At 36.0% G+C, this 13,580-nt stretch overlaps 3 protein-coding genes across 3 annotated transcripts; all 3 read left to right on the top strand.

The window, feature by feature from the left end:
• Positions 1-1,549: 1,549 nt before the first annotated feature.
• Positions 1,550-2,127, top strand: LOC102662119 (serine/threonine-protein kinase CTR1-like). Its single transcript, XM_041005465.1, has 3 exons — positions 1,550-1,594; positions 1,696-1,859; positions 1,960-2,127. Exons 1-3 carry the CDS (start codon positions 1,550-1,552, stop codon positions 2,123-2,125), a joined length of 375 nt encoding a protein of 124 aa, XP_040861399.1. The 3' UTR covers positions 2,126-2,127.
• A 62-nt stretch (positions 2,128-2,189) lies between these two features.
• LOC112997651 (mitogen-activated protein kinase kinase kinase 12) lies at positions 2,190-3,378 on the top strand. The gene is made up of 5 exons (XM_026123906.1): positions 2,190-2,196; positions 2,307-2,374; positions 2,711-2,833; positions 2,997-3,084; positions 3,161-3,378. Exons 1-5 carry the CDS (start codon positions 2,190-2,192, stop codon positions 3,376-3,378), a joined length of 504 nt encoding a protein of 167 aa, XP_025979691.1.
• LOC102668365 (uncharacterized) lies at positions 2,625-4,857 on the top strand. Its single transcript, XM_014762039.3, has 3 exons — positions 2,625-2,833; positions 2,997-3,084; positions 3,161-4,857. Exon 3 carries the CDS (start codon positions 4,295-4,297, stop codon positions 4,727-4,729), a length of 435 nt encoding a protein of 144 aa, XP_014617525.2. The 5' UTR covers positions 2,625-2,833; positions 2,997-3,084; positions 3,161-4,294; the 3' UTR covers positions 4,730-4,857.
• Positions 4,858-13,580: the final 8,723 nt, after the last annotated feature.

Genomic DNA, 13,580 nt, shown 5'->3' with positions numbered 1-13,580 from the left:
AATTATCATGTTTTACCAATGTAAAATATATATTAGTTCATGAATCTAGTGACATACAACTTGCCTATGGGCCAAAGTCCTACTCAATTAGATTCATACTTATGATAAAACTATCAAATCATGTTCCTTTTTCTCATTTCCTGTGGGTAAATTAAGAAATATAACCTAATATTTTATCCTAATTAATCATACAAACGTAACAAAATTCTTGTGGGTATATTTTATCACATTAAATATGATTAATCACAACCAATGTTTTTTAAATGTGATTTTTTTATACTTAATATATAAACCTAATTAATTAAAGATGTTGTGGCTATTCTTTAATTAATTAAATCATATTAATCACTTAACATTAATTCTTAATAAGAGTTAAATATTTACATAATATTCTAAATAATGTAAATAAATTGAATAACATTGCATAAAAATATTCAAGATAACTTCGCATGTATAGAATCATACAACAAAACTTCAAAAGTAAATAAATAATATATGCATACGATTATCCAATATTTGAAACATATAAGCTCTTGACCATTAAATTTAATGTGCATAAATTATTTAGCTTAATATTGCATGTTTAAATACCAAAATAAACATAAAATTAATCTTAATAAATAATTCAAACACACTAAAAGGCACTTAATAACTCATATTTAAATCATATTGATTAAGTAGATAAATAATAAATTAATATGCCTTTTCCTATAGGTGAAAAATGGCCTTATAAACTGTCATAACTCAATTGAAGTTTCTAAATTTTCGTCGATGCAACAAAATCTCATTTAAAACATTGACAGTCTAGCGTAGAAAAGCACCACTTTACATAATAAATTATTGAGATTTATTAGGACCTCTTATGTTAAAAGTAGAAGGAGAGGATCCAAAATCTTCTTTTCTTTTTTTATTTTAATATATAAAAGATTACTCTTTCAAACTTCCGTGATATTTCTTCCAACGGTGCCATATTATACCTTATTCTAAATTATCATTACACTGTTCATCTTTCTTCTCTACTTTTCTTTCCATATTAAACAGAACAGAACAGCGTTACTCCATATAATTCCAAAACAGAAGCAAGGCAGAGGCATTTTGGCTTTGATACCAAATGTAAATATATATACATACCGATCTAAACATGCAAATGAATTTAAATGTCATATTCAGATCAAATAGCAGAAGCTAAAAAAATGAGCACAAGCGTACCTCCAACCATTGCAGATCAAACACGAAGAGGTGCAAGCACGAATCCGAAGGCAACTTTGTTTTTCCAGACCTTTACTCACTCTGATAATGTATTTTTCTGAATAGAGAAGTAGGCTTGGTGATACAAAATTGAGAACACTCCATCTTATTTATAGAGTCTGTCCTTCACAGAGCTCAACCAATTTGTATCAGAACTTGGGTTTGAGGATAGGGACGTGAATTTGTTATGAACGTGACAGAGATACGTTTGTGCTCGGTTGAACGTGGGAAGAAAATAAACCAGATTCAGAAAATAAATTCCCAAAAAAACTGCAATGGGAAAAAATAGTGGAAGGAGAACATGGACCCATCCGAAAATTCCATCACTTCAGAGCAAGAGCGCCGGGTTTGTGTCTCATCATTACTGCTTCTGATTTCCATTTCATACTTCTTTCTTTGCTATCCAACAAACTGGCTAACATTGTTCATGGTTTATACATCAAGCAGAGAGCAGATTTTTGGAATGAGGCAATCAAGCTTGCTGACTTGCATCATCCGAATATGGTAGCATTCTACAGTGTTGTGCTTGATGGCCCCAGAGGTTCTGTGGCGACAGTAACTGAGTATATGGTTAATGGTTCTCTAAGAAATGCCTTGCAGAAGAATGGGAGGTAGTAGTGGTCGTGTATTTGTATAAGTTTAGATTACTCCAATTTAATATATAAATGTTTCCATAATGGTAAATGTTTGAAATTTATGTGATGATATAAGGAATCTTGACAAGCGCAAGCGTCTTTTGATTGCAATGGATGTGGCCTTTGGTATGGAGTACCTGCATGGAAAAAATATAGTTCACTTTGACTTGAAAAGTGACAACTTGCTTGTGAATCTCCGGGATCCGCACCGCCCAATATGCAAGGTTGAAATATTATTCTGATGTGATCATATTAGAAATCTTGTTCTTCTGTATCATTTTACATTAAGCATGCATTACACCATGCATGAATAGTTAGTACACCAATTTCCATAGGTTCAGGCTTACACAATGATTTATAATTAGCTTCACCTCTGAAACACCATTTTTTCCCAGAATTTTTTTGTACTGGTTTTCTGGTCAGGTATTTGCTTTCATGGTCCACACAGACACAGCACTACGTTTAGCATAGATCATTTTTGTATATGGCCTGTTTGTTGAAGTTATAAACAGAAGTAATTTTAAGATTTGTTTTGTTAGAGATTTTGCATAACGGAAAAATTAAAGTTTGTTTTGTTACAATTATAAAAAGCCCTTTTTATATTGAAAGTTGGTTATTTCTTTTTCGAGATCTATTCAAAGTAACTTCTCAAAAATAATCATAATTTTTTTAGATTCTATTTTTTTTTTGTTCAAAAGTATAAAGCCCACTAAAAGTTGTTGAAGTGATTTCTTTCAAAATAAAAGTGATTTCCTCGTTAAAAAATGCAAATGGGCTCATACATTTTTTTGTATCCTGGTTATTGACCTATCTGACTTTCAATTCAGGTTGGTGACTTGGGTCTGTCCAAAGTGAAGTGCCAGACTTTAATATCTGGTGGTGTTAGAGGAACTCTACCTTGGATGGCCCCAGAACTGCTAAACGGGAGCAGTAGCCTTGTTTCAGAGAAGGTTTATTTGATGCTTTAACTTATTTGAAACATTGAATTTTTTTTTATATTATTGATAGGAATTGAACTTGGGTACAAGAGGTTTACAACATTGATTTATTTTGATGCTTCCTTCATATTCTTTTCGTTGTATGACCTACTGTTTCTCATATTTGTCTATTCAGGTTGACGTGCTTTCATTTGGTATTGTCATGTGGGAACTCCTCACGGGAGAAGAGCCATATGCTGATTTGCACTATGGGGCCATCATAGGTAATAATCCATACTGGGCCTTTTATTCACTAATCACTAGCTTTTGGTTATTGAGATGTTGGTTTTTTTCAAACAGGTGGTATTGTAAACAACACATTACGACCTCCAGTTCCAGAATCTTGTGATCCAGAATGGAGATTGCTGATGGAGAGGTGCTGGTCATCAGAACCATCAGAAAGACCTTCCTTCTCTGAGATTGCTAATGGATTACGTTCCATGGCAACCAAGATCTCTCCCAAAGGACAAAATCAACAGCAGCAACCTGCTGCACTGCAAAGTCAAGTTCAGAAATGAGCTCCAACAACTGCAGGATGATTAATCCCTGTTTTGAATCTGGTTTGTCTTTTTCATCCATTCAATGGATCAACCCTTTTGTTCAATATTATACCATAGGAAAGATTTGCAATTGTTGGTAACGCAAGGTCAATAGTTGTCGGGCCTTTTAGCACCGCTGCATATTCATGTATTACACCAAAACCAAAGTGAATATCATGTCGTTTTAGTTAAACAGAAAAGGAAAAGAAATGTTGTTCATATTTTTTTAATTCTTTTTAGTGTTTGTAAAAATGGATATTGTAAAGAGTCACTTACAGTAATGTTGTTGTTATGGTTACTGTTATTTCCATGTTTTCAAGTGATTATCGGTCCTTTCTGGTGGTGTGTTACTGTATGTATTGACCTATGACATTTCCTTTTTCTTCAACACATGCCACTAACTGGTTTGGTTTGACATGTGGCTGCCCCCAACAACTGAATTTCTTTGCTACTCTATGAATATACGTGGGAGCCACCAACAGCTGAGCATGACACAGAGTACCGTTGGGGTAGGCTTTAGCCTTCCCTAGTTCCCGTTAGGTGTGGGGCACATGAAATTAAATTCATATATTATACTATCATTTTCACATTTCTTTTCTTTTTCTAGTATTTAATTGTATTATTATTGTCTTGAGTGATGGACATGCCAATTGCCAAACATTGCCAAACTCCAGATCGGACGCTTCCAGATCAAACAATTCTTTTTCCTTTTTCAATTAATATTTTTTTGGTTGGAGATGTTCAATACAGCTGTAGCTTAATTTTCTTTGACATTTCCTCCTCTGCATCTCTTTCTCTCTCTCACTGTTTCTTATAATCATCACCAATAAATGCTATCCACATAATTAAAATCCCCTCAGCTTCAACCCTTACAACCTGTCAATTCTCTGAAAACATGGCTGCTTCTGAGGGAAGGCCATTGGTGGAGGCAGTGGAGCACAAGGAAGATTTCTATGAGCACCAAGAGCCAAGTGGATGTGGGTATGGATGCTTTCGGGGTTTCGGGTGGAGTTGGTGTAGTCGTAGAGGCAGTGAAGAAGGTAAAGGCCTGGTGGAGCAGAAGGGTGATTCGAGGCTGAGTTATAAATTGAGGAAGATAAAGGAGTTTTCAGAAGTAATTGCAGGTCCCAAGTGGAAAACATTCATCAGAAAGATAAGCGGGTATGGAAGGAAGCAGCAGCAGCAGAAGAACAGGTTTCAGTATGATGAACACAGCTATGCTCTCAACTTCAATAGTGGGGCTCAGAGCGAAGATGATGACATGCCCCCCAGTTTCTCTGCTAGATTCAGTGCTCCTTTTCCCTCCACTCGTCGCCAAACTGAACAATGATTTGTGCGTGCTTGCTTCTGAAGAGATTTCATTGCTTAAATGTGTTCACTTAGTATTTTTCATCTGTAGAATCATTAGTTATTCGTTCTGTAAAGATCATTCTTTTTATTCAAACTATTGTGCTTTTAGTCTCTTCCTTCTCTTGCTCAATTTTCCTTAACAGAAAAAGAAACAGGACATGTAGCATGATGACCCACCCATTCAATTTCAGGCCGAATGTTGACTAAAATAATTCTCTTTTTTGAAACAAAATGGAAGATTTGGATGGAGACAGGAATGATATGAGATGTAGTATACAAAGGAGGAAACGTGTTCCAATCGAAGACGTTGAAAACAAACCATTCTTTGATTTCTTTTCCTTTACACTTTGTCAGTGGCCGAAGAATCTTAAGTCGTGATTCGGTTTTGTGGTATAAAGGCTAAAGAAAATATGTCCCGTATCAACTTGGACACCTTTGAGATGCCTTTCAAATTCAATTACCCTTTTAATCGCTCAAACTGCCAAACAAAACCAACAATAAAAAAATAGATAGAGAAATATCTTCTCTACCCTTATATGACTATCATGTTTGTCTTGTTATATATATATATATATATATATATATATATATATATATATATTAATTACAGAAAAGAAGTTCATCTGAATATATTTTATATTAACTAAATATTTTATCCTTAGACTGACTTTAATCCTTATATATAAAATATTTAACATATTGTAACTTACGTGAAAAACATTATCAAATAAATTTTTATTATTTTTTTATCATTCTAACACCAGTACAAAATATTTACTAATTTTATTGATGATTAATCTTTAGTGTTTAGTGGAAAACCTAATTAATCAATCATGTATAGTAGAATTTCTTCTTCTAATCAATCATTTTTTTTTCAAAGATGCAAATCTGATACGTTATTCAAAAATAATAAATTTAATTTCCCTTAGACCAACTATGTTACGATCAATTTCTACTATTTGCACACATTACATTGACATTAAATTTAATCCTACCATTTACTTACATTGCAACATGAAATTTAATCCTTTAATCTTGTAATGTTTTTTCGTTTTAATTTCTGTGTGACATAAATTTATACTTTATTTTAGTCCTTATAATTTTTCGTTTTTTGAATTGTTGTTACTTTGATAATGTTTTCTTTTTAGTCTTTGGAAGAAAAAAAAATATAATGCCCACTATAATATTGATAAACAATGAAGGTTAATCTGGAAACTTTTTTTATATACACTAATAAAAAAAAGGTTTTCTACATCGGACAATTAACATCGGTTATTGTAAGAACCGATGTTAACGAAAGCGCGGTGGCATTTTTATAAATAAATGGAGTTACTTAACATCGATTTTAGAAAAACTGATGTTAACTATTTGATGTTAACATCGGTTATTTAAATAACCGATGTTAACATGATGTTAAGATGAATATGTTAACATCGGTTTTGGAAAAACCGATGTTAACTTCATAGAGTTAACATCGATTTTGACAAACCCAATGTTAAGGAGTTGAACTTAACATCGGTTTTTTAAGAAACCGATGTTACCTTGTTGATGTTAACATCGGTTTTCTAGAAACCGATGTTAACTATATTAAGTTAACATCGGTTATCCTTTAAAAACCGATGTTGTTATGTTTATAAGTTAAAACGTTGAAATTTCACAACCTGCACGCTCGAAAACCTTGCAGTCTCTCTTCTCTTTCTCCTCCCACCTGAAATCTGTCGAAAAATCGCTCGCTCGACACCCACATTGTTTTCAATACTGTCGGAAACCGGTCGCTCGAACCCACAGAACCCCCTATCGAAGAAAACCCTACACTGCTCTTGGAACTGTTCCTCGAAGAAAACCCCACATACACTCCTCCGCTAAGGACCAAGGGTGCTGAAACAGTCGTCGATGCTCAAAGCTCAAAGCTTTCTCCGCGAGGTACGTAGGTCAACTTTGTGTTCTTTGTGTTCTCATCTAGCTTTCACCTTTTCCTTTCAAATTCATGCCTCATTCAAAAACTACGAGACTGAAGTGACGTGTGTCCTTGGGTAGCCTATGGTGCTGTGTTACTTCAGCTAAACAACAATGTAATTGATAATTTGAGATGGGTGATGATGTAACTTTGATCAATATTTTCGGGATGTGGGACTTCTAGACTGAACTTTTGGTTTTTTGATTCCCCTGTTTCTGGTTTGTGTGTTTTGTTGTTCATGTGTTCTCTGCTGGGTTTCCCAGTTTGTGTTACTCGAACTGAACTGAGTGTTGGTTTTCCTGGTTAGACTGTTAGAGGCCTTTGTCTTGTTATAAGGTTCATACACATTACATGATCTTAAAATATTGTCTAGCAAAATAATTAAATGACATAGGGAAAATGACAAGTTTCAAATTTATTTGATTTGATGAACAAAGAGCCCAAATTTGACTCCTTAAATGTACTATGATTATAAACTTGTAGTTGCAATTGTGATCTTGTATTGTACACGTGGGTTGTTAATTTGTGTTTTGAACTTGTTAAAACATGTGTTTAGATACTTGTGTCATTAATATGTACCCTTTGCTAAACATGTGTTTAGCTAATAGCAACAACAACAAAACCTTATTCCACTAGGTTCATTATATTTGTCTTGTTTAATATGTACCCTATAATATCATGATTGGGCATATGCAGATTTGGGTTTAGTGTTGTGTAAATGTCTTAGGTTTAAAGGTAATGAATTACAAAAGGGTAGTGGTTAGACTACTTTCATCATGTTACCCCTTGTGACCCCTATTTGGGAAATTAAAACACCTAGAAAGCTTTACTTGTGTGAAAATTACATGTTTGGTGAAGTGTCATGACCAAGTTGTGCTCTTTCATTGTCTCCAAAGCCAAATATCTGTCCACTGCTAGTGATGACCACAGTGTGGTACAAGCCAGTGCTAATTTGGGAAACATGGTGACCTGTCAAGGTATCTAAGATTCTAGGTTTCAATACTTTATCAGATACCCTTCTATCCAGGAATCCGAGGCTGCCAAATCCCATTGAGCCAAAGCCATACACTAAACCAGAATTAAATATAATTAACCAGTTGATAAAAGAAAATAAAACTAATTAGCTTAACATTTTTCATATTTGACCCTGTGAAGAAAAATTTTAAATGCTAAATATTACAGTTGCTGCATGGGTTGTTCCAAGAACACAGGGCACTGGTAGTCTATTCTGAATGCAGAAACCATAAACCAGAATATAGAATTCAGAAAATTACAAAAATAAATACATAAAATTCTGGGGTAAAATATTTCCAGTTTAGGAATAATTGGCTACTCATTCTGGGGTAAAATATTTCCATTTTAGGAATAATTGGCTACTTATTTACTCGCTTCTTGTTATTGCTGCTTATTGTCTATTAATTGAAACCTAAAAGCTACATAGATACATAGATGCAGTTCAAACCTGAAAGCTACCAAGATGCATAGATGCACTTCAACAAGTTCATCTTTATATGCTTAGAAATACAGGCATTCATGAATTATAAAATTAACTATTGCTGCTTATTGTCTATTAATTGAAACCTGAAAGCTATGTAGATAGATACAGTTATTGGCAAGTTCTGTTCTTTCTTATTCAGCTGAGATTCCCATTGATTTAGTGGTTGTATTCACAAGAGGACAAGGCAAAGTTAGAAAAATACTTAATTAAGAAAAATTCTGATTGTATGTTAATTGTTTTTTATTGTTGAGATTATTAGCTCTGATTGATGTATGTTGTTTTGTCTTTGTCATGACAAGTTGTATTCTGTGTTTGTATTGCAGCAGTGTAACCCACTATTGTTCAGTACAATCCAGCATCAACACAAGACTAGCCACAAGCAGTCTCAGCTTGAAAAGCACAGGTAAGCCTTGTACCCTTCACTCTTTTCTTGCTTCTACACTGTTAGTTTGTAATGATGCCTTTTCATTTTCAAGTAGGATGCAACCAATAAAAAGTTTATATATACTATGAAAGAACTAAAAATTAACATTTTACGATAATTCATTTTCTTTCATAAAATACTCTAAATAATCTCCCAGCCTTTCTCCTTTTTTTTCGGTACTTGGTAGTTGCTAGCCCTTCTTTGTATACTAGGTTAAAATTACAAGAGCTCTGAAAAATATAGCGTGGCAAAGATCAACATAATATGAAATTTAAGTACCCTGATGCCTAAACATGAATCAACTTCATAAACTAGCACTAAACACCTCTAACACAATATGAAATTTAAGAACCCTCACCATTTCATTAATACTGCATATACTTGAGGAAAGACATTTTGGTTGAGATTAAACCAGCATTATACCACCCCAACAGATCATTATACCACCCCAACAGCACAAGGAATCAGAAAGAGGTGCGTACAAATGAAACAATAGACCCATCAAGGAGCTGAAAATCTTGATGTATGCACTTTTATGTTAGACTTCTTCCACCCACTTGATCCATTGAATAAATAAATCACTAAAGTTCTATTATATGGTACGTATTGACAGAACAACAAGAACAAAAGCCTTATCCCACTAGGTATTGACACAAAGAAGACAAAATCCGAGTCATGCTTCATGTACTGAGGTATATATGATAGAACAGGGCAGCTGATACTGGACTTGACATTACTACTAAGCTCTTCTTGGTCACAGCTTCGAGTATTGAGTCATTTATGTTGTAACAGAACTGATATCAAAGCAAGAGAAAAATTATCATACGAGCTCTGTGTTCAAGTAACAGAACCATCGGTCAGCACCTTCCCCAAGACAATGAAGTACTTGTTTCCAGCCAAACTAAACAGCTATATATATATATATATATATATATATATATATATATATATATATATATATATATATATATATATATATATTCCAGGAATTGGTATATTTAATTTTTTAGCTCATTCCACCATTGGAATACTATATGTTTATCACCAACCCCAAATACCGGATATGGAAAAAAAAAGCTGAAGCATTAATGAACCAGATATTGTCTCCCAACACCTCAGGCAGTGACATAAGTGCATAACCCATATTTATGTTAGAGCCCACCTCAGCTCAGAGATGAGACAATAATGTGAACCTAGTACTTGTAGCATTTGTCCAATCTAAGGAACATGACTTATTTAGCTCTGCCTGGATTATTTTTTTTTTGTCCTTGTGTTTAGGGTTTGAACTTAATATGTTTTAATAGGTGTGAGTTGTGTGTCTGATTTCAGGAAAAACTCTATCAGTGGATCTTGAGGCAACAAGAGGGTGGATCAAGAGTTGCAACTGTTGATATACTCAGCTACATTCAGGTTGATTTCATGCTTTGGTTATTCTCTATTTTGTATATTATTGTTTGGCGTACATTACAACAAAATTAGAGGGAGACAAAGAACGGGTGAGGAATTATAGCTGTGGAAGTTAGTGAGAAGAAGGTGCCTGTGTGTATCTTTGAGATGATTGTCAATTTTACATCTTTAAGCCACGCATAACAAAATCATCATTTTTTTACCCAAACATGTTTTTAACCGACCTGAAGGGTGTCGTGTAATCCATGTACCCGAGGTTGCTTGGTGGAATAAGGCTTTGTTGTTATTTGCCAAACCACACTCCTGAACAATAATGCTGATGGAAAAGAAAATAGAACAAGAAAATAATTTATAAAATATCATGTTAGTTTTGTTGTCTTGAGTGGAGCTTTTGACTGTTTTTTGTAGAATTGTTCTCTGGTATTGATGCTTGCTTAACTGATTAGTTGTATTTTGTTCTGTAGGCTGGTTAATGCAGGCCTTCTTTTCTAAATTGCTTTCCTTTTTGTCCTGTTAGTGTTGCAGTATTAACTTTTTATTTCATTTGCTTTCCGTACCCCCTTTTGACGTGCTTTAATCATTTATTTAAGTCATTTTCTCACCTAATCAAAAATAAAATAAATTCTCATCGATCATTTGAGTTGTAATATCTTTTAATCTCTGTTAGAATAAAATCTGACCGATCTTTCACGTCGTAACCACGTTTAAAACCAAAAACAGGCAAAATAATAATATAATAATCAAAAAATATCTTTAAATAAAATAATCAAAAAAGATTAATCGGACATTTTCCTTTGGGATTTTCTTTCTTAATCGAATTGACTAATAACCAAAGTGAAACTAAGGCTAAAATCAACTCACAAATCAAGCTTTTTGTCATCACCAAAAAACCATTTTGAGGTCCAACGCCTTGAAATGGTCTTCTTTTCTTTTATCAAACGTAGATATAACTTTGTCACCTCTTTCAAAAAACCAAGAGATCATTAAGGGTCCAATGCCCTAATGTTTTCTCTCCTTTAAAAAAGTCAAAAGATCGTTTAATGGTCCAACGCCTTAAATGGCCCTTTTGTTCAAATCAAAATATATCTTGCAAAAAAGATAAAAACAACTTAACCAACGTTTAGTTCTCGAAGAACTACATAGGTCTGATTTCCTTACCACAATCGAGGAATACGTAGGAGGAAGGGAAACACCCTTGTCGACCACAAAAATACAAAAAGCATAAAAAGACATAAAAATGTAAAAAAGGAAAATAAAAATTGAAGTCATATTTACACACTTGATTAAAAGTTGTCGTCCCTTGTGACGGACGCATGGGGTGCTAATACCTTCCCCGTGCGTAAATACAACTCCCGAAACTTCACACTTAAAGTTCGTAGACCACGTCTTTTCCGGTTTTTTCCGACGTTTTCCTCGAATAAACGTTGGTGGAGACTCCGCGCATTTTCCTTTCTTGGAAGACGCATCCATGAGCCTCGCTTTGCCCTCCCGCCGAAGGGTAGGTTGCGACAGTTGGCGACTCTACTGGGGATGCTTGTTTTTTAGAGTTAGGCCAATCAATCAGTGTGCTTTCCTTACCATGACTTCCCTTTTGTTCTTTTTCTTTGTCTTTTTCCTTATGTTCTCGTATATATAAACTCTTTTGATGTTTTTTAGTGTGTTTTATTAAATGTGTGCATGAGGTAGATATTTATTCATTTGATGCACACAAACACCAACACTATTTGCACACACGGTGAGTTGAAAAGGGGCCCTATACCTAGGTTCGTGGGAACATAAGGAGTGGAGGTGAATCTGTGGTTATGCTAGGTCTTTGACTTGCTTGATAACAGTGAACCCTCATCTAGAGTTTTTCTCTTTGATAACATATTGTTGCTAGTAGTCCCTACTGCCGCAATATGCTCTTCAAAGGGGATGATACCTCTAGAGACCATCAAGAGAGATATGACCACCTTGTAAATTATCACTAAAAGCCCTTTTAGTTTCCTTCCATGTAGGTCCCTGAAATAGGGGCACGGAGCAAACACGCTGCATGCCATTTTTAACACTGTCATGCATGTAGTCCTAAATGTCATGTACGCCTTTGCTTATATTTGTTTGTGGATATTGTCGTGCTATGTACATCCCCGTGTTGTACCTTTCGCATATGTATCATGCACGGATTCCGTCTTGATCCCCTCACTTTTTTCAAACCGATGGAGAGTCCGTATCACCTTCTTAAGTACATACGTCGGGCGCCATGCTGCCCAAATGTGTATCTAAGAAGGGGACGATTTCCCGGGCTCCCGTATTCACAAATTGCATCTGTGCCATATGCATTTCTTCATGCATTCATTTTTCTTTACGTACTCCTCACGTTTGGTTTTTTAGGAAAAACGCCATAACTAAACGTGCCCCAAGGCATCCCTATCGCTCCAGATCCAAATCTAGGACGATGGGTGACCAAGAGGAGATACAGGAACAGATGAAAGCCGACATGTCGGCTTTGAAATAACAAATGGCTTCCATGATGGATGCCATGCTAGGAATGAGGCAACTTATGGAGAATAACGTGGTCACCGCTGCCGCTGTTAGTTCGGCTGCCGAAGCAGACCCAACTCTCCCAGCTACCGTGCACCATCCTCTCCCAAACGTGGTAGGACGAGAAAGAAGCACACTGGGGCACCTCAGCAACCCCCATCTGGGATACAACCGAGTGGCTTACCCTTATGGATTACCACCTAATTACACGCCACCAGTCATGCGTGATGACGCGGATCATGTCTCTTCCCCCATCCTTGAAGGGGAGCCTCCTCGACAGTCTGACGAGGTTCACGAGGATCGTAGAGAGTATGCCCAAGGAGACATCGATTTCTACCCCCCAGTCCCCGTCGAGGGGCCGGCGCCCAACACGCTACCTCAGCCCAACCTCACGAGAGAACCTCAAAGCCTCCCATCGAAGAGAGATTGAGAGTCGTTGAAGGCTTTGGCGACTATCCGTTCGCAGACATGGCAGATCTTTGCTAAGAACCATCTCAAGATGTATTGTCGCAAGATGGGAGCACATTCTAGGGATGAAAAGTTGTTGATGCACTTTTTCCAAGATAGCTTGGCTGGAGCTGCGATCGTCTGGTACACTAATCTGGAAGCTTCCTGCATCCGCACTTGGAAGGATTTGATTACTGCCTTCCTTAGGCAATATCAGTACAATTCCGATATGGCTCCCGACCAGACTCAGCTACAGAACATGGTTAAAAAGGAAAATGAGTTCTTTAAGGAGTACGCTCAGTGTTGGAGAGACCTCGCAGCCCAAGTGGCCCCTCCCATGGTCGAAAGGGAAATGATTACCATGATGGTAGACACCTTGCCGGTGTTTTACTACGAGAAATTAGTGGGCTACTTGCCCTCCAGCTTCGCAGACTTGGTATTCATCGGGGAAAGAATCAAAGTGGGTTTGAAGAGAGGGGAGTTCGATTACGTCTCCTCCACAAATACCAACGCTAGGAGGATCAGAGCAACTGGGGCAAAAAGGATGGAAGGAGATACCCATGCCATCACTTCAGCCC

Source organism: Glycine max, chromosome 9, assembly GCF_000004515.6.
Source record: "Glycine max cultivar Williams 82 chromosome 9, Glycine_max_v4.0, whole genome shotgun sequence".
NCBI classification, from domain to species: Eukaryota; Viridiplantae; Streptophyta; class Magnoliopsida; order Fabales; family Fabaceae; genus Glycine; species Glycine max.
This window is presented reverse-complemented; position numbering and strand designations above follow the sequence as displayed.

Coding starts and splice junctions, on each gene's coding strand:
- LOC102662119 (XM_041005465.1), top strand. CDS start 1,550: ATGGACCCATCCGAAAATTCCATCACTTCAGAGCAAGAGCGCCGG. Junction 1,595..1,695: donor CTTCAGAGCAAGAGCGCCGG/GTTTGTGTCTCA, acceptor TACATCAAGCAG/AGAGCAGATTTTTGGAATGA. Junction 1,860..1,959: donor GCCTTGCAGAAGAATGGGAG/GTAGTAGTGGTC, acceptor TGATGATATAAG/GAATCTTGACAAGCGCAAGC.
- LOC112997651 (XM_026123906.1), top strand. Junction 2,375..2,710: donor ATCATTTTTGTATATGGCCT/GTTTGTTGAAGT, acceptor CTTTCAATTCAG/GTTGGTGACTTGGGTCTGTC. Junction 2,834..2,996: donor GTAGCCTTGTTTCAGAGAAG/GTTTATTTGATG, acceptor TTGTCTATTCAG/GTTGACGTGCTTTCATTTGG.
- LOC102668365 (XM_014762039.3), top strand. CDS start 4,295: ATGGCTGCTTCTGAGGGAAGGCCATTGGTGGAGGCAGTGGAGCACAAG.